Raw genomic sequence first — 24,127 nt, 5'->3', positions numbered from 1 at the left:
CGCCCTGAGTGGATTCTGAGTTGATTAGTTGACGTTGCGAGTGTACTTGGCGTGACAAGTGAACGCAGCGGGGCTGACATCGTTTTTTGTTGTTGCAATTATGATATGAGTCATTCTGAGACTTTTTATTCAGCATATACCGCGGTAAGCCTCGTGGAACTTTATTAACACCGAGACTACATTGCCTGCACGAGACTTGCCACCAGAGAGACCAGCACGCTGCTGTAAGCGAATTATCATGGTTAGCCCCAAATAGTGGGTGAGAACTGTCAATGTTCCCGAAATACCCACCTAAGGATATTTATTTTTGTTGGTGTCATTTTGTTACGGAGTTATATTCTTAGTGCTTTATGTAAAACGGCTGGTAGAACGTGAGAGGTTAATTACAATGAGGGATTTGGTCCATAATTAGCCCAAAAGCCTTAAGTCCTACCCCTACAACACGGAATTCTATTAGTTTTTGACAAAGAAATAGGCATGGGTATTAAAATAAATGTGAGCTGTACTATTTCATACATTCTACTGGACCTCATTATTGCCACAGTCCTTTATGCGCATGGATCACATTTGATCATATTTGTGGAGGATGGCTTGAACTTCAGCATTCTGCAGTCCATGTTGGACATTTGGGGGACTGCGCTGCTTCGAGCATGTCTCCTGCTGGGTGCTTCCATTGGAGTGCTGTGGAACAGAGAGGATGGTCCACACAGGGTGACTAAACTCACCACCCTCATCCTCTTAGTCTGCCAGACCATAATAACGTATACGATGGCCAAGCTGCTGATGCTGAGTGAACTTGGGCCCCTATCTCATCGTCCCTGGTCTTTGAGTCTGATCTGCTGGACCTGTTTCTCCTCACTGGCAGTTCTGGTACTGTGGTGGGTTCTTGGTCAGAAAAAACATGACACCTGTAAACAAGGACGTCGCGAGGACACTGAGAAGTTGCTTCAGTCAGATTGTGAAGAGGAGGAGGAGAAGGAGGAGGAGGAGGAGGAGGAGAAAGGGGTGTGCAGTGAGAGGAAGAACAAGCCAGAGAAGAAAGCAATAGCAAAGACCACCACAGGAGCTACTCTTGGCCGTCTGCTGAACTACTCAAAAAAAGATGGAGGACTGTTGACTGTAGCCGTCATCTTCCTCATCATCTCTGCTGTGTGTGAGTATCTAGTTGGATTTCTGATGAGGTGCTTCCTGTTTTTAAACTACCGTATTTTCCGGAGTATAAGGCGTACCAGACTATAATGCGCACCTTCAATAAATGGCCCGTTTTAAAACTTTATCCATATATAAGGTGCACCGGACTATAAGGCGCACCATTAATGCAATCACAATATAATAACTTGAAATAGTGCAAACAATAACAATATATCAATAATGTTAATATAACATAACACACAAAATAAACATGTAAAGCTTTCTTTAATAAGTACAAAACAAAACAGTTAGATCAGTAAACTTTAAAAGTTAAAGTTAAAGATTAAAATAACAAATTAAAAATTTTATGAAAGTTGAATGAATTTTTTATTAGATGTATTAAGTTTGTTTTATTGTTGTTATTGTTGTATGAATAAGAAGGGTGATATTGGTCTTTGTGACTGCAGTAAACAGGCCAGGTTGCATCATGTTTTTAATCCAAATCAAATCATTCTCCATTTTTTCTTTTTTATTTCAACTTCAGACACAACAAATTACTTTATAATCACAAAATAATGATCCATAGTCTTTTTGATTCATGATTCATAGTCTTCAGCGGGCCACTTATGATTGATTTTATGACACAATGCTTCGAGCCAGTTTAAATTTAGACGCGGGACACATTTTAACTTTTTACTTTAATAAGTTAGTCCTCATCCACGAAACCATATTGGTCCATATATAAGGCGCACCTGACTATAAGGCGCACTGTCGGCTTTTAAGAAAATTTGAGGTTTTTAGGTGCGTCTTATAGTCCGGAAAATACGGTAACATGCTATGATTCTTATCAATACATATTTTGACACCATCTTGTGCGCTCTTTTTTAACACCCACTAATGTGAACTGTACTTCCTGGTCAAATGGTCAGTTGGCCCTCTCTTCGCTCGTGCAGACAAATTCACTCATGTCTGATTAGCAGGGTTCCACGTTGACAGTGGCCTCTGTCGGGTAACTTGAAGTTCACGGAGTACGTTTACATGACGTCGTTGTTTGTTTAAAGTCGAAATTCCGATTTCTGAAAGATTCGGAATAAATTGTTTCAGCAGTAGATTTCCTACTTGCTCTAAAAGTGTGCTTTTCTACTGTGTCTCTGAGCTCAGATTGTTTATCTCTGCTTGTGTTATGCACCAGACCAGACATATACACACTGTCATTTTTGCCATTGTGACAGAAAATAATGAAATGAGATAAAAACATCTTTGAAATTTATTTTCTGCCCAATCTAGTATAGTTCCATATGTGTTTTGCATATTGTATAACTTTCTAAAGTATTTCTCTTTCTATTTCCATCATATTTATTCATTTTCTTCTCCAACAATGTCCATTTTATGAAATATAATGTGGAGGTTGACTCAGAATAATTATTTGCTTTTATTTGTCTTTGTTTTACTCTGCTATCTTCTGCCAGGTCAACTTTGCGATTGTCAATCTGTTCTCAGTAGCCTTATAAATAATGGTTACATAAAAAATGTAAGTGGTCCAAACCTACAGTATGCCTCACAAAATCACTGGTTAATTACTAGTATAATTTAGTTGTTCAGATGGAAATAACCAATGATGATGACTAATGGTAACAATGAGTATGACTCATCTTGGTGTGGCTTCTACTATGACTGTCTCTGTTTTTTTTCCACTTGCAGGTGAAGCCTTCATACCTTACTACTATGGCAAGGCTATAGATAGCATTGTGGTCCATCAGAGCATGGAATACTTTGCTAAACCTGCTATCACACTGACAATCCTGGCATTTACCAGGTATTTTCTGTGTTTGTATGTGGTGTTGTCCACTAAAATAACACGTCTTGATTGTCTTTTAGATTAGAAGGAATATATATCGAGCGGCATAAGCAGTTTATGCAAAACCAGCATGAAAAAGCATACCGTATTTTCCGCACTATAAGGCGCACTGGATTATAAGGCGCACCTTCAATGAATGGCCCAATGAAACTTTGTCCATATATAAGGCGCACCGGATTACAAATCGCATAGAATAAATAACTCAACGTGGCTCAAACGTTAATGCACTCACAATATAGAAACACTCGAAATAGTGAAAACAATAACAATATATCAATAACTCAACGTTGCTCAAACGTTAATATCGCACAACACACAAAATAAACACGTAAAGCTTACTTTAATAAATTAGTCCTCATCCACGAATCCATATTGGTTCATATATAAGGCGCACCGGATTATAAGGCGCACTGTTGGCTTTTGAGAAAATTTGATGTTTTTAGATTCACCTTATAGTACGGAAAATACGGTAATTGTTTTGCTGTGGGTCATCAACGTAAAGTAGGGATACCCAAGTCCAGTTCTCAAGAGCCTCCTATGCAGCCTGTTTTAGATGTTTCCTTAGATCTGTCACACGTCATTCAAATGAGGGATCATCATCTGCAAAGCTTGCTCGTGAGCTGATGGTTTAAATCAGGATTCTTGGATGAGGAATACATCTAAAACAGGCTGGATAGGGGCTTTCGGAGACTGGACTTGGGCACTCTGATAAGCATGGTTAATGTTTACAGACAATAGACAATCAAATTAACCTAATGGTATGTGCGCTGTGTTATCATTTATACAGTTGGATACATTTCTAATCTTCCATATTGGTATATCGGTAATGTTTTTTGTCAGTTAACATTGTATTGTACATTGACTGTAGGTATACATGCAGCAGGCCACTTTTGAACAATGTTTCTTAACAAAAAAGCTTAAATAAAATAAATGCCTGACGAGATCACTTTTCCTCCATTCAGTTCAATTGCAGTCGGCGTGCGTGGAGGAGTGTTTACGCTCACATTTGCACGACTGAATCTTCGGTTCAGGAACCATCTTTTTAGAACTCTGATGAAACAGGATATTGGTTTTTTTGATGAGAACCATACAGGTAAAGTTAAGTGTGACCAAAACCCCAATCCCTTTTAATATTCAATATTCGAATCTATTTATCACTTTTCAGGTGATATCACTTCACGTCTGTCAGCTGACACCACCCAAGTGAGTGACCTCATCTCCCAGAACATTAATGTGTTCTTGAGGAGCGCCATCAAAGCTGTTGGCTTTCTCATTTTTATGTTTGGGATGTCCTGGAAGCTAACATTAGTGAACATGATGGGACTTCCTTTTATTGCCGTTCTTTCAGAGTATTATGGGAATTACTACAAGGTAATCTAACAGTTTTTTAATTAATATTATATATATTTTATTTTATTTTATTTGGATCAAATTACGCTGTATTCTTTCCAGAGCCTAACTAAAGAGGTACAGACAACACTTGCAAAGGCTAACAAAGTTGCAGAAGAAACCATTTCCGCCATGAAGACAGTGCGAAGCTTCGCTAACGAGCATCGAGAGGCTGACTCCTACTACAGCAAGCTCGTTGTCATGTACCATCTCAACAAGAAACAAGCCCTGGCATATGCTTGCTATATGTGGTCCAGCTGTGTAGGTATTAGATTTCGTTGATTTCCTTGGTAATGATGACAGAGTGGGTATTTATCAAGTCTTTCTGTTTTGTAGATCTCAGAGCTCACTCTAGAGGTGACCATCCTCGCCTATGGTGGCCACCTTGTGGTTACTGGTCAGATGGAAAGCAGCCAATTGTTATCATTTTTCATATACACGCTTGAAATGGGGGAATGTTTGTCGGTAATTAATCTAAATTCATTTTTCTCCTATTCTGCAGTTAATCAATGACAAGGTTCATAATCTGTTGCTATCTGTCATCTTGCAGAACATTGCGTCAGTTTACTCGGGCCTCATGCAGGGCGTAGGGGCCGCTGAAAAGGTTTTCGACTACTTGGACAGAAAACCCGATCACCCAGCAGATGGCACAGAGACGTTGGAGACATTCACTGGTCTGGTGGATTTTCAAGATATCAAATTTGCCTACCCTACTCGGCCAGAGATCGAAATCCTTAAGGTAATTTCTATGACTATATGCACTGTATATAGCACATTGTGTATACTACAGCGTAATAACTCAAGTTGTTTTGATAATAATTGGTCTGATGCAGGGAGTGTCATTCACTCTAAAGCCGGGCGAGGTGACTGCCCTGGTGGGACCTTCTGGCAGTGGAAAGAGCTCCTGTGTCAACCTATTGGAAAACTTCTATGCTCCTCAGGAGGGTCACGTCCTCTTGGATGGAAAGCCTGTTCACACCTTTCTGCATTGTGACCTCCATTCTCAAGTCAGTCCATGCAACTGTGATGTCATTTTCAGTCGACAGCATGAGGCAAAATGGCCGCCCCCTGAAATTGATAAAAATGGGTGAATTTGGCTGCTTAGTTTATATTCCACAAATGCAATATTAATCAAAATGCCATAATTTGACTACTTTGGGCTTATACAACATATTAATGTGAACCAGATTTTGGGGTTGACTTCCCTTTAATTCATACATTATTACTGATTAACCAATACATTAATGTTTTAATGATATGCTGCAGGACTTGAAAATATAGTGTTACATTTCTAGTAATGATTATCATCATGCAGGTGGCGCTTGTGGGCCAAGAACCAGTGCTTTTTGCCCGAACAATTGAGGAGAACATCACTTATGGTCTGACAGATGTCCCCATGGAGGCTGTCATAGAGGCAGCCACAAAAGCGAATGCGCATGATTTCATCATGGACCTGCCCCAAGGCTATCAAACAAGTTATTATTGCATCTGTTAATTTCTGTCTTTCAAATCTATTTTCTCTAGAATAGATGTCATGTTGTTAAGTCTTGTGCTAGTTTTCCTTAGTTTTCCTCAAGGAGTTAAATATATCCTTTCTCACCGAATGCATTTTCCTTTTTGCTAGGTGTTGGCGAGAAAGGTGCACAGTTGTCAGGTGGGCAAAAACAAAGGGTGGCCATTGCAAGAGCTCTTGTACGACACCCTCGTGTTCTTATCCTGGATGAAGCGACCAGTGCCTTGGATGCTGAGAGTGAACACATTGTGAGTAACATTGCTTTTTCCTAGTGAAAAATGGTCCAAAGCACTGATGGCCAAATGAAGGCACTCTTGAGATGTAATAAAAGCCCTTAACTTGGTATGCCAGCCAGTGGAACCTTTGAAGTCAAATGCACCGAAAAGACGTTACAGACGATCTTTACGACAGCTCAGAAAGCAGAGCCTAATTGTCCGTATTTGAGTACATACTGCGCAAGTCCCTCGTCCCCTGTTGTCACCTGCACACTTGCATGCACGAGTGCCATATTTGAATTTGTCTTCTCAAAGACATCAACAACAGGCGAGAACCTTCATCATCACGACGTTCATCAGCCGTTTTCACGCAGAAATCAAGCAGGAAATGCTACAACTAAGCCAGAGTGTCCAAAATGTGCTGTATTTTAATCACAAGCTATGCACAGTGAAGTGAGCGAGCATGGATATCAAAAAGGAAATAAAAGACAGAAAACAGATTGATTGACAAGTTAACTAACCAATGTTGCCATTATTCATGCTGACAATGATTGGTTGAGGTTTTTCTGGTACCACAGAGTGCGCGGTTTATATATATATTAATATAACGTATTTTAAGATGACCTATTTAACAGTGGGGAGAAATTTGAGAAATATTACAATAAAATTCTAAATAGGGTCCTCTCGAATACCTTTAAGCTAAATGCACTACAACCAGGAAAAAAACTCCTCTAAAGTCACACTAAACTTAGGAGTTTACTGTCTATGACTTTAGAGCGTCAGTATCGAGCAAGCCTATTTCTTTTGTATTGATGGGTTGAAATCGGACTCATAGGTACTCAAACATCATGATGTAGACAGTATGATATATTTTGACCACATACGTCTACCATCTATGTGATATTAAAATTAAAGCAGCATTGCTTTTGTTTCAGTTGCATCTATCTTTGGGGTTTCCACTGTTGGAGGATTTAGAAATTATTATTAAAAATAATAGTAATATACTTGATTTAATTGATTGATCTATTCTGTAATCTTATGGTTCCTACAGGTTCAGCAAGCTCTAAACAACATCATTAGGGAGCACACGGTGTTAGTGATCGCACATCGGCTCAGCACTGTGGAGAGAGCAGACAGCATCATAGTGATCGATAAGGGCCGTGTGGCTGAACAGGGATCTCATGCTCAGCTGATGGCCAGTGGGGGGCTGTACTACAAACTGGTGCAACGACAGGTTCTGGGCATAGAGACGGGCGATGAAGTACTAAATCTTGCAGAGAGTTCCTCCTGGAAACCTGATGGAGGACATCAGCACAGCAGACAAAGCAGCAGTGCAAGCGATCAAGAGTACAATCCTCGCTATTGAGAACAAATTATGTGGAATTGTTTCCTGCTGTTATTTAATCATTCACCAAATATAAACAACATTTTGACAATAATACTGATGACTTCATCTTTTGTGTTCTGTGGAAAAGCATTCTGCTATGTTTTGGCTCATAAAACAAATTTATATCTCACAATGACACTCATGCAAAACGACGTTTCTAAATGAATATTGAATTTAGTTAGGACAAATAGAATCCAACCCTATGTAGCCCACTATGAAAAAATACAGAAATTGCTCCTCCACATTTTCTGCAGGTTTTGGAAAGCGATGTTTTGTTTCACTATACTTGTATTACCTACCACCAGATTTGGTGGGTTGAGAAATCACTCAATGAGTGCCTGTCAATGTAAAGTGGGGCTACAAGGTCCATGCTACAATACAAGGAAATTTAAGAACACATGGGATACAAAGTGTATAAAGTCCGTCGCAGTCTGAAAAAGGCAAAGAAACACTTTTGAGATTTTGGAATTTCAAAAACCCAGGGGGAGCCATTATCCACAAATTAAAGCAATGCACCCCTGACATGTAATTTTGTGTCATTCTATTAGGTTGTGTGTATAAACATTTAATAAATATCACTGCTGTCTGATACCCCACCAAAAACAAGTATAAGCCAGAGAAGTATAATTTGAAATAAAAAATGCCATATGGCGTCAAGGATTGCTGTTATTTAGATAGCACTCCTACGCATGTGGAAAAGGGGGCCGATATTGAGGGAATGACTGGCAAACCTAGCCAGTCCACTGCTCCTTAAAGCAGGTGCAAATCCCATTTCCATAAGGGGATTGTATATTTACATAAAGTTGTGTTTGTATCTTGATTATGATGTTGCTACCTTCTTCCAAACACCATATTCCAGACCACAGGTGTCAAACTTAAGACCCGGGGGCCAGATACGGCCCGGCACATCATTTTATGTGGCTCGCGAAGACAAATTGTGCATCAAATTTGTGTCATTACTAGAATTGCAAATTGTCTTCACTTTTAAAAATATCTTTTTTTAAATATTTGACCAGTTTTTAGCAGTCTGATTTGAAAACGATTTACTTGTCAGTTTGTTTTGTAGCTTATACTGTATATAATATGAGGTGCTCATACATTTATTTGGGTTGACAGTCATAATGGCCCTCCGAAAGAAACTATGACTACAATGCGGCCCGCGAAAAAAAAATAGTTTGACACCCTTGCTCCAGACATTCATACTCAATAATGCTCAAAATCTATATAATTATGCATTCTTGTATCCTTTCTGGCCGATTCCTGAAGTAGACAGTAGACACAATTTTAAATACCACACATCCCTTTTATTTTTGATTGATTCCGAACCAATTTGTTCTGATCAAATACATGTATTCAATAAAAAAATTCAAATGGAACATTTAATCCATCTGGAGGTGGGTGGGATATCAGTGTTCCCTTCACTCATTTATTAAATTATTTATCCAGTGTGTAAAGTACTGATGGATTAAGGCCAAATGCTGCATTTAAGGACAATTGGACGCACGTGGGTGTTCTGGTTGTGGTTGTATTATAGCGATAAATAAATAACTAAATAACACAGAAAGACGGCATACTTCTTTCAAAAATCTCCCTTATCTCACGGTTATTTCGTATATATGTTGTGAAAAAAAGACTAAGAATTTTCTTGTCTATAAACCCTTTCAAGTTTGCACTTATTCAGAATGTAGCTTTTCATGTTTTTGATAGACAGTTTGCTGAAATTGCTTTTTTTTTAATTTCCTCATTGTTGGCTGTTTGTTTTGAATTTATTTCCTCGTTGCTTCATTTCTGAAATGGTTTATGTATTATGATTTGATATAATTGTTACGGTATTTCTTGCAAATGCCAATTAAAATACATGAAGGGTGTATTTCCGACGGACCTTGAAAGCAACATTGGGCCTATATGCAATGTACTTCCTGAAGAAGAAGCTCAGTCAGCTGTCACAAACAGGCGAGAGCAGCGACCGCGGCAGTGAAGAAATACACGACGACAGCAAAAATGTCGAGCTTTTCCAACAAGTTCAGCGAGTACACGTTGACTCAGCTCAACGAAATGCTAGAGGACGACGAGAAACTTACCAAAATGATTCAAGAGATGGACGAGGTATGTTAAGCTCTTGCTAATGTAGTTGCTAGCTACTAGCTCTCGTCGTTTGCAGTTTTCTGAATCTTTTGTTTTCTCACAAAACACCCCCCGTAATTGCGTGAAAATTTGTAATTGTATTGTAAATACAGCCATAAATTAGTACATTCAAAGTAGTCGTACATGTTGAACAATGTTCACAGTGTTAACGTTGCGTCAAGGATGGGGTAAGTCTTATTATTAGTGTATTAGTGTTTTATTTTCCTCGCCCTAATACAAACCTGCATTTTTAATGAATCAGTTGGAATTTGAGTGAGACCCACATAAGGAAGAAGCACTGTCATGGTGAGTCACGCGAAAACATGCCAAGAAGTTTCCGAGCAACGGCACTTTCGGATTTGTGTCGTTCTGCCAGACCACTTGGGAAACCTGCTAATTATTGTCTAATCATAATCCGATCACATGATCTAAAGTAACAGGCATTCACCTGTTTTCATATTTTCCGAGAACACGATTTCCACTAAACAGAAACTCCCGAAACGCTGTCACGCTAAATTGTTGATTTTAACTCGGGATTTTGCATTAAAAGACTTGACTCGATCTGGTTTACAATCGAGACTTGAGACTGGGTTACCATGGCGATCGTAATCATTTATTACATGATCGTATCATATGGCCAAGTGAGGACTGCATAGTATATTTATAAGTTATTAATTGCACAAATTAACGGATGAATTTAGCGTTTTTACTTAGGATATGCTTACATAATTTAGGATGATGTGTGGTTTTGAAATTCTTGTGATGTCAATGTATGACCCATTACCTGTGACAAAAGGCCCCGGCAGTCAATCGTTAGGTAGAGTTTTGAAGTGCGCTACATTTATTTCACCTTTCCAAAGTTTAAGGATCACTGGCTTGTGAGTCAGTCTTTCTGTCTGGCTGTTCCACACCCTCTCTGTCAATCTCTGTGATGTTCTTTTTCCATTAACAACCGCGTGTGAGTTTCGTATTTACTCTAATAATATAGTTGTTGACTTATGTTATTCATAAGAAGATAAGCAACCTAGTAAAGACATCCACAGGTGCTGTCTGGGTGGTGGTTCTTTCTAAAAGAGACTGAATCGAAACAAAGAGAGTGGATGTCACGCGGTCATTAACTGAAACTTAAGCTTGCCACCAAAGTGCACCACCATAATGTTTCTTCTCAAACAATACCTTACTTGTGATGTCAATGCCTGTTTTTTTGTTGTTTGTTGTAAGAACTTTAAAGGCAAAGTGATTGTTGAATTTTAGGTGAAACTCAAAATGTCAACAGACATGAAGCGCTCTTTGTGTAAGGATAATAGATAGGACTGTTAATGTCAGTACTAACAACGGCAAAAATAGAAATCATGTTGTATTGTTTCATCTCCAGAGTTTTTTGGGACTTGTTTACATATTTTAGTCATCCACATTCTCAAAGCTAAACCGACTCTACTCTCTTCTTTGTAGCTAGATAATTGTGGTAGGCTGCAGCATTTAGAAGTTAACAGAGTTGATGAATATTCAGAATTGCCACAGAACCTCAAAGGTCAACTAAAATCCATCACTGTCTGATCTAGCCAATGTTTGTATTTGAAAACGATTTCTCAACTAGCATGCAGTCAACACAAGAACGAGTGGCGACTGCACAGAGGTTAGCGGCTAGTTTACAGAGGCTTCAGAACTTTTTTTCCACCCCACAAACTTCAACGCAAGAGCGTTGCAAAAATGCTCGACATTGTGTATTTTGTTTTGTAGCAATATGTTTTGTTAAAACTGTTATTGATCTTTTTTCAGAAATTGTTCATTGCTTTGTGCCTTCAATTGAAAATGATTCAAGACAGATACAAACTCCAGATTTGATCTAGTTATATTTCCTCTTCCCAGTATTTTGCCAAGTAGTAAACCTGAATATGCAAGATACAATAAACGCTGCATCTTGCATATTTATGGACACAAACGTACTACCTTGATGAGAGCCACTTTGCACATTTGAAAGGCGCTGTCCTCGGTGCACCCTGTTAGTAAAGCAGGTTATACATTTATTTGCGTGTGCTTAATGTGCCCTGAGGTTTGCAGAATTCACGCGGCAGTTTAGTACATCTGGCCCAAATCCTCTATCCAAATGTTCCTGGCCCAGCTGCTTTATAAAAGTGTAGAACCCATTGCAGCCTGCATGTCAAAATGTTTGCCCACCCTTACCCCAACACCCCAAATGTTTTCTATTGGCTTGTAACACACAGGAAAAAAAAGTGACTCAATCCTCCAGTTCAATATAGTCATCTGTCACTTGACTTTACTTTTAAGTGCTGTCCACATCGAGTCTGCTTGCGTCGCAGCTCCTTCAAGCCCTCCCATCGTAGCGAGTCCGACAATAGTGACATTTTCCGCTCAACAAAAAGAGGGCTGTTGTAGAAATGCTGCCCACGCTAACGCGCCAAGCAACAAGCACATGTAATATAAAAATTTAGTTAAAGCTTTTGTTTGCCCATTTATTTCAAAATTCATTACAATCTGGCAAATTAATGATTCAAATCAATCCCTGTATAAATCTGCTATGACAAAGATTGTAATTCTAAAGTATCAAGAGAGGGTTGTGTACTGTAGAATTGTGTTGGGATGAGTACTTAGCATAGCGGCCTCACAGTTCTGAGGTTCGAGATCCGAACTTAGGCTCTGGCTAACCCCAATGAGGGTAAGCACTATAGAAAATGGATGAAGTGTGTCGAAAATAAGGGTTTCTCTTAGGTTTCTCAGAAACTAGGCCTGCAGGTATTGACGCTATTTATAGATTTCCATCTTTAACGAGCTGTGACAAAAGAGCAAACTGGCTCTTGTAAAGACAGACTAGATAATGGTATGTCATATATTTAGCTGCTTGTCCAGTATAACATGTTTCCTCTAATTCTTGCAATAACCAAACAATGCATGCAGAGTCGCTCTCAAATACATTCCATTGTTTCGAACTGTATGATACTTGTTCAACTTCCCACTGGTCTTATTCTTACATATTACTTCCCTCATTTGCACATTCAGCCTGTTGTTTGAATGCCTACATTTCAAAGTGTGTTTTATTGTCATTTTCTTCACATGTACCAGACATACAAAGGAATCAAAACTACATTCCTTGGTATACCACGGTGATAACAAGACAAGACATAGACCCCAAACAACAATACTGTCAAAGGAGAGAAAACCTAATGTTAACTTCAACCTAATACTGCAGTGACGTTAATCAGGTAAAAGTGCCCGTGATGAGAGTTTAGCAACAAATAGTAAAATAACTCTGTGTATAACTTCAGTCACGCAGCAACGAGACAGTGCATGACATTCAGTTAAATATAATATTAATAAAATAAAGGAGTAAAGACTGCGGGTTCCTCGGCTTCATGACAGCCTTGATGCAGCTGAAGGAAGAGCGTTCAGAATCCTTACAGCCTGGTGGACAAAGCTGTTTGTAAGTCTGGTGGTGTGAGAACGGACGAAGGCTGTTTGTGTGTATGTGCGTGTGTGTGTGTGTGTGTGTGTGTGTGTGCGTGCGTGCGTGCACGCGCGGGCGTACACCCACTACTATTCAAAAGTTTGGCGTCACTTAAAAATGTCCTTATTTTTAAAATGAAATTGTTGTTTTTCAATAAGGATAACAAACTACCCAGGAATATGCCTATATTAATATAATTAATACATAATGTGGCAAATGACTATTCTAGCGTCTGAACGTTTGGTTTTCTGGTTTTTATTGCAGTGTCTAAATAGGTGTATAAAGGCCCATTTTCAGTTTTGAACGGTTGTGTATATATAAAATATGATATGCTGACATAGAAGTAGGCCATCCTACTTTCTGTCCTGTAAAGCGCTTTACTACTGCAGTTGTTTTTAAAGTATTATATAAATAAAGATGTATAAAAAAAAATTAACATCCATTATGTTTTCCTCATATCAAGGTGTTCTGCTTTTTTTTGTGGTCTGAACTTTGAGCTAATCTCAGGCTTGATTCCCGTCATGCTAAAATACAGTCGTAACATTCTTTTGTTACAGATGCAGGAAGTACAGCAGAGCAAAGAGAAAACACTTGTTAGCAACAGAACCCTGGCAGAGGAAAACCTTACCCTCCAACCTGGACTGGAGCTCAAGAAAGAGACTCTTATCAAGAGATATGGCTGCCTTCAAGAAAACTTTGAAGCCTATCAGCTGCGCAAGTCGACTCTAGGTATAAAGGCAATTTATTTCTTTATTGCGTGTGCCATAACACAGTCCAACATTGAATGATCTCATCAACTGCTGTTGATACCTTTGGCAATCCCGCTTCCCTCTGCCTCTTCTCTCAACTTCACTATGGTTTAAACAGCTTTCAGTTCCTCATGTTTGTGTAACAACAAACACAGTTTTCACAGGTAAAACCCAAACTCTCCGACTCTGAACTTTAATTTGAGGATATTTACATCCAAATGCGGAGAATGGTGTTTCAATTACAACAGAATTCACATGTGCCTCTACCTTCTTAATGTATCAGAATTACAGTTGATGGTTGGTAACTTAGCTGACTGGTAAAAAGACGACGCAGATGGGCCGGCTCGGCGACACAACTGGGAGGTCCTCATGGCTACATCACCAGCGGTGGTTGGCTGGCTGACGCGGTGGGCTCAGAGCTTTTTTGGCTGTGGCACAAAGCCCCATGTGTGGCTGCTAAGAAGCTAAAATCATTCAGCTAATCTTGTTCGTTTAGCCGCCTGAAGCTAATTCTGCCTGGACAAGCCATAGGAGCTAGTAGGAGTAGAGTCTGTCCGACGATGAGCTGTAGCAACTTAAGGGTCGCTAAATATCTGAAGACCAATTGCCACCAAAATTCCTATGCTCATTCCTCCTATTGTCCCCTTAATTAGTACCACGATCAACACAATAGCTTTGATTTTTGTGAGGTGCACTTGTGACTGTACGACACAAAAGTTGTCACTCAAGTTTTAACATTTACGATCGTAGAATGAGTTTGCTCACATAGTCACTCGGATGACTTTTTTTTTCCGCGTCCATTCTTACACAAACCCTGTTGAAATATGCCAACATGCTGTTTCATTTTTTTCCCCCTCTATCTCCAGCTAAGCCACACCCCCAACACGACGCAACATTGTTTACAACCTCGAAAGAAGTCCATTCTCTCAAAAAAAGCTGTAGTCATTGATCCAGCAAATTTGTTATCGGGGTGATTGGACTTCTTGAAATACGAACGGAAATTTTCCACATTTCTGATCTTCACTTTTTGATGTAAAACCCAAATGTCTTGGGTATAAAACGAAAGCAGAGGGATGGAACTTGCTGTTCCAATACGTTTATAGGTTGTTAAGTGCCTGCCATTTACCAATTGTATTTTTTTCTTTGTTGGACTATGACATGCCTTTATTCCAGAAAAGTACAAGGAGTGACCATTTAATTCCATTTGTCAACATTAGTAGTGAATTAAGAATTTAAAGAGTGAATCTGAGCTCTCACATCTACGCACGGTATGTGTTAATATCGTGATGCTATGGTCCATATCATTCATCCGTTTTGAATGGGTTTGAAATTGAACATGTTGCCATGTTGGTTGTACAGTTATTTCTTTAAACAAATAAGTGCTGGAAAACCTGTTTTTCCAGTTTGGGTACTTCCCGTTCAGAGGGTGAAAAGCTTTGTTCCGAGAATTCTTTTATTATCTTTTGCACAGCGGACTGCAAATAGAAGCTGTGGTGCAAAATACCCCCAAAAACATATTACTGGAGCACCTTCACACTGCTTTCTAGTGTGTGAACATAATGTGATGATACTGGCTGTGTTGATGCAGTGGTTGCCTAGCTACCTCCTCAAAATAGCTCTCCAGCCACTACTGGACCACTACTCCTTCTGCTGGCACAAGTCTGGCTTGATTTCATCTGCATTTGAGATAGTATGTTTTGTTGCCTTTGCATATACTACCTACTAGCGTTGGGCAAATAATCACAAACTTGTTTTGGATTTTGGATTAACCTTGAAAACATGATAATCCAAGAAAAATGCTTAATTTGCATGTTCCCGACACTATGAAAGTGCAGAAAGCATGTGATGTTATGTGATTCGATCATCTCTAAGCGTCCTTTGAGCTGTTTAATGACACTGCAGTTGGAGTTTATTGGTAACTAAACACAGCTAAAATAATTGCACGCTTTGTGTTTTTAAATACAATAAATGTTTTATTATAAAGGCATTGCCGGTGCTAAGGTTAAAGTCAAATCCCCTTGACATGCTAATGCTAAAATGCTTGGCTAAAACAACCAGAGCTATGACTCCAATTGCTTCATCATAGTAAGCTCTACCCTGTCTTGCGAATTGGTAGCATGCCCTCCTGTTGGATTACTTTCTCTTGTCCATTATGCTTTTGGATGCCAGATTAGTGTCTGCCCACTGCAACTGACTCTCCACAGTCGGTTGCCTCTCAGGATGTTGTAACACAGTGAGCCATTGTACTGCCAAAGCCTGGTGTGAAACAGAAGCAGTGGGCGGAGAGAGTGGTGGATGATGGGAGCTGACTTGTTTTCCTCTTTTGCGCAGCTCAGTACTGGCTTTTTAGTTCAAAATGGGACATTTTGGGTTACGAATAGGGTTTCACTGATAGGGATTTTTTTTAGGCTGATTAAGATACTTGGCAGAATAAAATTTCCTGGCAGTCAACCCCTGTTGTTCGTGGATAGCGCCTAATGGAGGCTTATCCGCAACTTTTTTCAAACTTTTTTGGTGGAATCAATGCATTTATAATGGACGTCAACAGTCTACAGTTGTAGCGAGGGGTATAACAAGACACATTTTTGTTAGTCCTCATTCAATTTTAGTGTTAACAATATATTTTTGGACACAAACAAGCTCTGGCGGCTCGTCACCTTGCGATTCAGCCATTTTCAAACTGAGTAAGATACAATGTCCTCACTAAGTGCTACGACGTTTGGTTCGTATAGTCCAAATCCATAAGGGAACCATATTATTATTATTATTATTATTATTATTATTATATGTTATTGTTATTATAACTTTATACAGTCTACCACACACCCCTACTTCCCCATGGAACAATTTCTGCCAGTTTACCTTTATGGTGCACATCCATGATGTTGGTGGCTCCTCCATCTATCCATCCATTTTCCTTACCGCTTGTCCCCACGGGGGTTGCGGGCGTGCTGGAGCCTATCCTAGCAGTCATCGGGCAGTAGGCGGGGGAACCCCCTGAACCGGTTGCCAGCCAATCGCAGGTTGGTGGCTCCTCTACACTGCAATCCAAATACTACATTCACCTGGATAAACTTAACCAATCACTGGCAGGCACTTCATCACAAGCTGGCATGTTCATCACCAGCAGGCAAGATTGCCTGTAGGCTTTAATCATTCATCCCATTTCAAATCAGTGATAGTCACACCCAGTTCTTCCTCCCACCTCAATTTCATTAGCACAGACATAACTGGCTCAATTGAAAGCATTTTTTCTTTGATATTTGAGGTTATTTTCTAAGGATTTGGTTCACATGTAAGGCATTCATCAAGATAGGAGGGACCAAAAGCCTCAAAGGTCATACCAATGTTTTCTCAGTCCTTTATTTGTATTTAATCTAAAAAAAAAAAAAAAAAAGATCTAGAAAGTGGTAAATTTCTTGAACCTTCTTTAAATAGGCAAATACCCACTTGAGATATAGCTCATTAATTGTGTTAATGCTGTGAAATAAATATGTTAAATATTTAGTTTAAGAGTGATGACTTGAAGGAAGGATTTCCCACAATTGGAGTAAGGAGAGACATTTGAGTCGGAAGTTCCTTTTTTAAAAGACTCCTGCAATTTCACCTTTGGTGATTCTCACTATCACTTAACGGGGACACACGTATTAGATTTATGAATTATCACTATGGCCTTCATCTTCAGGGTTTTTGAAATCACAAACGTTTGACCCACTCCATCCACATCAAAGCAAGGAAGAAGCTTTGTGAACTTTGTGGATTGTATTCAAAATGTGTATGACCAAACCCAGAACAAAATGGCTGCCTGACCCCCAAAATGGATAAAAAATGGGTGGCTTTTTTGCCTAGTAAATCATTTTAATTTTAACACTTCATCAAAGTAACATTTCATGTTTCACAAATGCAATATTAATGATTGGAGTGACAGTTGGAAGTCAGCACTACACCCAATGAGAAATGAATGTGGCAAGTAGCAAATGCGAAACGACACGATGAATGGTTATGGCATGGCAGGACACAGAAATGAGTCAGGCATGTATGAGTGGCTTTGCAGAAGCAATATACCCTGTAAGACCTTGAGTGCAAATGAGAGGACAATAAAGGAAGACAGTGTAGGGCAATTAGGGTGGCGCCAACAAAAGCAACTAAAACTCCTAGGCGTGTTTACTAGGGACATGCTGGGACACAACTATGCTGCCACAGTTACCTTGAGAAAAAATAACTTTACCGATTACCTGATTTTGAAAGTAATCAAGTCAGACTACAAGTTACTTTATTGTAGTGTTGTCACAATACTACAATTTTGCCTTCAGTATTGCCATGATACTGCAGCGATACCATGTCAAAAAGTAAAAACATCAGTCTAAAGCAGTGGCCTGCTAACAGATAAACAACTTTATCTAGATTATTTTTATTTATATTAAATCAGAAAACATATACAACAAAGATACTACCGTAATTTTCGGACTATAAGTCGTTCCGGAGTACAAGTTGCATCAGCCATAAAATGCCCAAAAAAGTGAAAAAAAACCATAAGTCGCTCCGGAGTAGAAATCGCATTTTGGGGGTCAATTTATTCGACAAAATCCAACACCAAGCACAGTCATGAACGAGCAACAACAGGCTAAATGATAGGTATGCTAACGTGACCTAAACACAAACAAAGAGCTGAGAACGGCCCTGACGTAACATTCAGAGTTATTTTAAAAAACTATTACATTAATAACACGTTTATAAAACCATCTGTATCACTCCAATTCATTAAATCCATCGATCGTCCTTTGTCAACAATGGGTGCGCGCCGCTGACGGCGCTTGCACTTCAAAATATTCCACAGGCCCATATAACGATATATAAATTAGAAATCGAATAACTATTATATAAGCAATAATATTATCAAACCGTCTGTGCACTCTAAATCATTAAATCCATCGATCAAATTTCTCGTCCTTTGTCAACAACGCCGCGCGTGAGCCCTGATGTCAGCCTTGTCGTTATTCCACAGATCTAGTATATAACTAGATTGTAGCCTTAACAAAGAACACCGAAAGACGTGGGTTTGGTAAATGGCTCTTTATTTAACAAAACAAACCTCCAGGTGTGTGGCGGCGTGGACTTCCAGCCACGGAGGTGGAAGAGAGATCCATAGAATAGGACCGGGCGTGCGTAAAAGCCATGACCGAGCCCCATCCACCGTCCACGGATAGCCACTCGGCCGAGCGCCGGTCCTCGACTTCCATCCACGGAGGTGAAAGAGAGCTCCATAGAGTAGGACCGGGCGTGCGTAAAAGCCATGTCCGAGACCCACCCACCGTCCCTGGAGAGCCACCCGGCCGAGCGCCGGCCCCCGACTTCAATCCACGGAGGTGAAAGAGAGCTCCGTAGAGTAGGACCGGGCGTGGGTAAAAGCCATAATAGTTTTTCAAACCTTCTGTCACTCCAAATCCTTAAATCCTTCAAACTCCTCGTCCGCCATGTCACTTAGAAACAAAGCCGCTAATGATGCCGGTAGTACGTGGGGCCCTTTATCATCTTCGTCATCCCGTGATCAATCTTTGTGCTTTATGTAAACAACCGCCGCGCTTCGCGCTGCTGACGTCACTTGAAATTCAAATTACAGTAATCCCTTACTACATCGTGGTTCGTTTATCGCGGTTTCACTTTTTTAGGGGGGGGGGAATTCTTTGGAAAAAAGAAACAAGTCGTTCCTTATTATAAGGCCATATTAACTACCCACCCAAACTATGAAAAAAAAAACGTGATTTATAGTCCGAAAATTACGGTAATTAAAATTATTTGGTACAATAAAAATGCAGTGTAACATTTAAAAACAATAAAAAATCACAACTTTATATACACCTAGTACAAAAGTCAATTGATTATATGTTTTAATCATATGATGGACTTTATCCTTGTTGTAACGAGAGATCTAAGTAACTTCTGTCATTTATGACTTAGTCACTTATTAAAAACAAGTTGTAGATCGTCTCACTTTATCAAGGTAGTGTTATCCGGGTATGAATATTTTGACTTAAGACACTGAAAGCAGTGAAATAATAGCTGATTTTATTAATGAATATACTTTAATCAGGCAGCACTTGGTATCTGTATAGATGATTACTCAAAGGGGTTTGTACAAAATGTTAACATTGAGGGTAGTAATCATTTGGAGACACAATTTGATGTAAAATGATTTCTTAATGTGGGTTTTTTCCTACTGAATAATTGCCCTTGAGTTAAAGGTTGGAATTTTTTTTAAATTTTAAACTTGGTCCTATATTATTTAAGGGAAAAATGAATTTCTCAGAAGCTAAAGAAGACTTAACCAGTTGCTAGTAATTATGGAGGGCACTGTACCTGCCCGATGACGTGGCCCTTTGGTGCTGATTCGTACTTACTGGTGTTGACTTTCAGGCTTGCTCAGGAGCACAACCATAATAGATACCTTCCTTAGAGATTAACAGGTAACATGATCCGTTTCGGTTGACTCAGTGGAACATGTTCTGAGCAAACAGAAAGCATTTGTGGTTGTCGGGATGAACTGGTCACAGGGCCAGTGGTGGCACATTTTACATAACTTCTCTCAGCCCCATGTGACAAGCATGTGTTTTCATACCCAAAAGAAGAAGAAGGCTTATAATTATTATTTCAGAAAAATATTATGTGGTGATTACAAGTTAGCTTTATCCATTGGCTGATGTTAAAAACAGTCTTCACTGTTAAAAGAAACATAAGTCCCAGTATACATCGCTTTTCACATCTTTTTGGGTCTGCTAGTCATTGTCGTAACTTTTTTTTGTTTTAGATCACAAATCAGGAAACACATCGCTGGACATTCTTTTGGCTCTACTGCAGGCAGAAGGAGCCAAAATAGAAGAGGAAACGGAGGTAATTATATTGTTGTCTCAATGAATGTGTTGCTTCATCCCAGTGACCTGTTAGTAATTCTTCTGCCTGATATTCACGTCTACAAAATTATTTTCATATTAAAATGTTGACATCATTTTCTACGTGAATTAGTCATTTTATCAACTACTATCATACTGTGCTGATATCTTAGGCAGTAGCGACCAAAAAGGCAAATTTTCATTGTTGAAATAATGCTGAACATGTGAGGCAGCATACACTTTCTTATAGGGAGAAAAACAATACTCAGACATGATCTATTGGTTACCTGTACATATTGCACTTTAAAGGTATGTCCCAATTGTGTTCACGAATGCAGAATATGGCTGATTCTTTCCTGGATGGTGACATGACCCTTGAAGCCTTCATTGATTCCTACCAGAACCAGCGGAAGTTGGCACACTTGCGAAGGGTGAAGATCGAGAAGCTGCAGGAGATGGTCCTGAAGGGCCAGCAGCTTCCACGGGCATCGGAATCGACCTCCCGGTCTCAGGATATGTCAGCTGGAGCCAGACCATCATCCTCCCAGCTCACTCAGGCGGGCAGTGACTCGTCCCCTCTACTTCATCCCATTCGGAAGCCTCCACCTCCTCCATCCCAGACGGTAGCACAACTAAATCCAGTTCCAACTGTCCCCCCCCAGTCTTCACCCTACTATGCAGTATCACCATATCCACCAATTCCTCCCAGAACAGGCCAGCCCTACCCAAATGTTTCCTCTGGCTATCCTTTCTTAGCACAATACCAACCTGCTCTGCCGCAGAGAACCCCTCCCTCTCGTGTGGCCCCGCAGCCCGGCTTCATCATTCAGTGAAGTAAAGCCATCGCCACTTAAGAGTTTACAGTGTGTGCCAAGGACACTTCGCTACTGGAACTCCTTTGTGAACATTTTTTTTGGTGGCGTTTGCCATCTTTGATCATGACCGATCCCCAGACAGAACCAGCGCTGTATGCAATGGTGACTTTCATCAAAAGTCAATTTGTAATTGTGGGGATATGTGTGCACCTCTCACTCAACACTCCCATCAACACTCCAAAAAACATGGTGAGATCAGCTTGACCTTCATTTGGCCCAATGCTCCACAGAGGAAGCATCTATCTATTATAGCCTCTAATAACACAAGTTGCAGGTGTATGTAGGCTGTTGAGCTTGTCATGTACTGGCACTTTCTGCTTCAATGCTGTGCCCTCAGCTTTGTAAGCCCATTAGTTTTTGGTTTTAGTTTTTTGGGTCTCTTCACTCTCTACTGGCCTGCTCCTTAAGCTTTGATGGAACTCGGGAAGAAACTAGGTTTACTTACTCACTGTTTTACAGTTGCAACATATTAATATTACTTGTGTATGTAAGCAGAGAGACCGTATCTAACTGTGTTATGACAAAATATCATTTCCCAGCGTATATTCAGTGGGGAAAGCGTCTATGCTGTGATTTTGTTTTTTATATATATATATAAACGTTCACAAGGTACATAGAAAAAACATTTAATTTCAGCATCATTTTATTAAATATTGCATAATAGATTTATGTTTCTGATAAACAATCGAGACTGATCAACACGTAGAGAGAAAGCAATTAAAAGGCAATGTGTCTCGGAAGGTGTGAATCTGCCTTGTTCAAGAGGGCTGAATTTTGCACTCCAATAACAGGGCAGATGTCAAAAGGAACTTGAAGAAGATGGGTGGCTGAACTGTTTTAACGGATAATCTGGTCTTTTAGAGCCAAGTCTATGATGACGAATTTCTATATTGCCATACAGTTTAAGTTAAGTTTGTTCAAGTGTCTTTTCTGGATTCATTTTGTAGCAAAGAGCTCTGTATATCTTTTGTCTTCAACACTCCTTAGTTTGGTCTGGAGCTTCTTCCAACAATTCAGTTTCAAACATATTAAGTGGCTCTCAAACTTATGCTTGTGTTGTCACTCACTGAGCAGCAAAGGCTTCACTCTGTTAAAAGTTGTTTTTGTTCATGCAACCTTTGGTCAGATGGTGTGCCATGTGGAATATGTGGATCAAAAACACATTTGCGCTCATGCAAAACAGATTTCTTAAAGAGGGACTTGAATTCCAAAGCTTGGCTAGTCCTATGTGTTGCCGTGTATAACTAGAACACCACTTCTAACCCATACTGCTGATGCTGTGCACTGTTTAAGAGCCGCGAGTGCCTACACGCGTAGTGGCGTCGACCACATCCTGCTGACTGCTCCGATTTCTCTATACTGCTCACTTGGCCGATTTGGGAAATTTGAAAAGAGCAGCTTTTGACTGTCAGGAATTGTCACCGTCCGCTCTCACAAGAAGCAAAAGGCCAGACGAGTGAGCATGTGCCAGTGTGACATCTTCAGCAGGCTTTGTGCCGACTGGTGCTTGTGATCTCTTCCCCATTTCCTCCACGTTGTGCTGAGGTATGCCTGGCGTGACTTCAAATATTTTTGCATGTGCTGTTTTTTTTCTGTTCGTTTTTGTTTTGCTTTTAAACCCAATGCGTGAAATAACAGGGCTCTGAAATATTGGCATGTCAGTTGTACTTACCCTCAAGACACGAGTATTTAGAATCGGAAGCTAAATTATCAACACTTTGATGAGAAAGCGCATCAAACGAATATAGGATTATTATTTTTGTGCATGGCCTTTGTGCTTAGTCTGAAAACTCCCCTTAACACTTTAGCTCCTATTCAGCTGACTTGATACCCGTAACCATGGTTTTATGTGTGGTTGGTGATACTTTCAGTGTACTGTTTTGGTGTTTATGTACTCTGAATGTTTAGGTAGAATTTTATGCTGTTTTCAAGTTAAATAAATCTCAAATTTTTGTATCTGTTGAAGTTTTTCCTCGCACTGATATTGACGTCACATCCTTTCAGATCACCGGTATTTATTTTGTATTGAACAAGATGGCCATCTGGTGTCTTGGATTGATAATGCACGAGTAGTTCCAGGAGCGGGTAGAAACCTGGCCCGACACACAAGTTTGGGATATTCAAATTCCGGGTAAAACTTTAGGATAAGAAAAATAAGCGCTATATAATTTATGACTGGATAACTTTTTAAAACTTGTCGTAGCACGCATTTTATTGTGTTTGGTTAACCGTTGAACTGTCTTTATGACAACATTTTACTCGGTGTACTTTATATGCAACAATAGTTATTTAAAAATAACTATAATAAATATAATATATTTATATAATAAAATAAATTGGAGTTAATCGTGATGCTCGCATTTTTACGTCATTAGACCAAGAAGACTCATAATATTTGACTTGACTTTTAGTTTCTTTTGCTGATAATTGACAGCAGGTTGCAGCAGAGAGACGGGAAGACCTCCCATAATTGTATTTTTTATTTTGTTGCCTTAAAAATCTTTGTTAAAGAACAGTGACTTGTACTAAAACAATG

At 39.6% G+C, this 24,127-nt stretch overlaps 2 protein-coding genes and 1 long non-coding RNA gene across 5 annotated transcripts; 2 read left to right on the top strand and 1 right to left on the bottom strand.

The window, feature by feature from the left end:
- Window positions 1-29: 29 nt before the first annotated feature.
- On the top strand, window positions 30-7,545 carry abcb9 (ATP-binding cassette, sub-family B (MDR/TAP), member 9). Of its 2 annotated transcripts, XM_061277786.1 has the most exons (12): window positions 30-1,153; window positions 2,833-2,947; window positions 3,952-4,082; window positions 4,155-4,192; window positions 4,289-4,360; window positions 4,442-4,639; window positions 4,715-4,843; window positions 4,929-5,117; window positions 5,212-5,385; window positions 5,694-5,853; window positions 6,003-6,139; window positions 7,158-7,545. In XM_061277786.1, the coding sequence occupies exons 1-12, from the start codon at window positions 478-480 to the stop codon at window positions 7,470-7,472; spliced, it is 2,334 nt and encodes a 777-aa protein (XP_061133770.1). In that variant the 5' UTR covers window positions 30-477; the 3' UTR covers window positions 7,473-7,545. The 2 variants fall into 2 exon arrangements, with proteins under 2 accessions (XP_061133770.1, XP_061133769.1); XM_061277785.1 differs by having other exon boundaries at window positions 4,155-4,360.
- Window positions 4,140-17,155, bottom strand: LOC133153733 (uncharacterized). The gene is made up of 2 exons (XR_009714376.1): window positions 16,692-17,155; window positions 4,140-5,446 (listed from the first exon to the last, which is right to left on the bottom strand). It is a non-coding gene; the product is annotated as an uncharacterized LOC133153733 (long non-coding RNA).
- vps37ba (VPS37B subunit of ESCRT-I a) lies at window positions 9,406-23,547 on the top strand. Of its 2 annotated transcripts, XM_061277788.1 has the most exons (5): window positions 9,446-9,599; window positions 12,699-12,838; window positions 13,638-13,809; window positions 20,635-20,717; window positions 21,055-23,547. In XM_061277788.1, exons 3-5 carry the CDS (start codon window positions 13,638-13,640, stop codon window positions 21,547-21,549), a joined length of 750 nt encoding a protein of 249 aa, XP_061133772.1. In that variant the 5' UTR covers window positions 9,446-9,599; window positions 12,699-12,838; the 3' UTR covers window positions 21,550-23,547. The 2 variants fall into 2 exon arrangements, with proteins under 2 accessions (XP_061133771.1, XP_061133772.1); XM_061277787.1 differs by lacking the exon at window positions 12,699-12,838 and having other exon boundaries at window positions 9,406-9,599.
- The last annotated feature ends 580 nt before the right edge of the window (window positions 23,548-24,127 follow it).

This window comes from Syngnathus typhle, linkage group LG5 (genome assembly GCF_033458585.1).
Source record: "Syngnathus typhle isolate RoL2023-S1 ecotype Sweden linkage group LG5, RoL_Styp_1.0, whole genome shotgun sequence".
Classification (NCBI taxonomy): domain Eukaryota; kingdom Metazoa; phylum Chordata; class Actinopteri; order Syngnathiformes; family Syngnathidae; genus Syngnathus; species Syngnathus typhle.
The sequence above is the reverse complement of the archived record's forward strand: the minus strand, read 5'-3'. Positions and strand labels throughout refer to the sequence as shown.

Bases quoted from the DNA above. Each gene is read 5' to 3' on its own strand.
- abcb9 (XM_061277785.1), top strand. From the start codon at position 478: ATGGGTATTAAAATAAATGTGAGCTGTACTATTTCATACATTCTACTG. The intron at 4,844-4,928 runs GTAATTAATCTA...GTCATCTTGCAG, and splicing joins AAATGGGGGAATGTTTGTCG to AACATTGCGTCAGTTTACTC. The intron at 5,118-5,211 runs GTAATTTCTATG...GGTCTGATGCAG, and splicing joins CAGAGATCGAAATCCTTAAG to GGAGTGTCATTCACTCTAAA.
- vps37ba (XM_061277787.1), top strand. From the start codon at position 9,495: ATGTCGAGCTTTTCCAACAAGTTCAGCGAGTACACGTTGACTCAGCTC. The intron at 9,600-13,637 runs GTATGTTAAGCT...CTTTTGTTACAG, and splicing joins TGATTCAAGAGATGGACGAG to ATGCAGGAAGTACAGCAGAG. The intron at 13,810-20,634 runs GTATAAAGGCAA...TTTTTGTTTTAG, and splicing joins GCTGCGCAAGTCGACTCTAG to ATCACAAATCAGGAAACACA.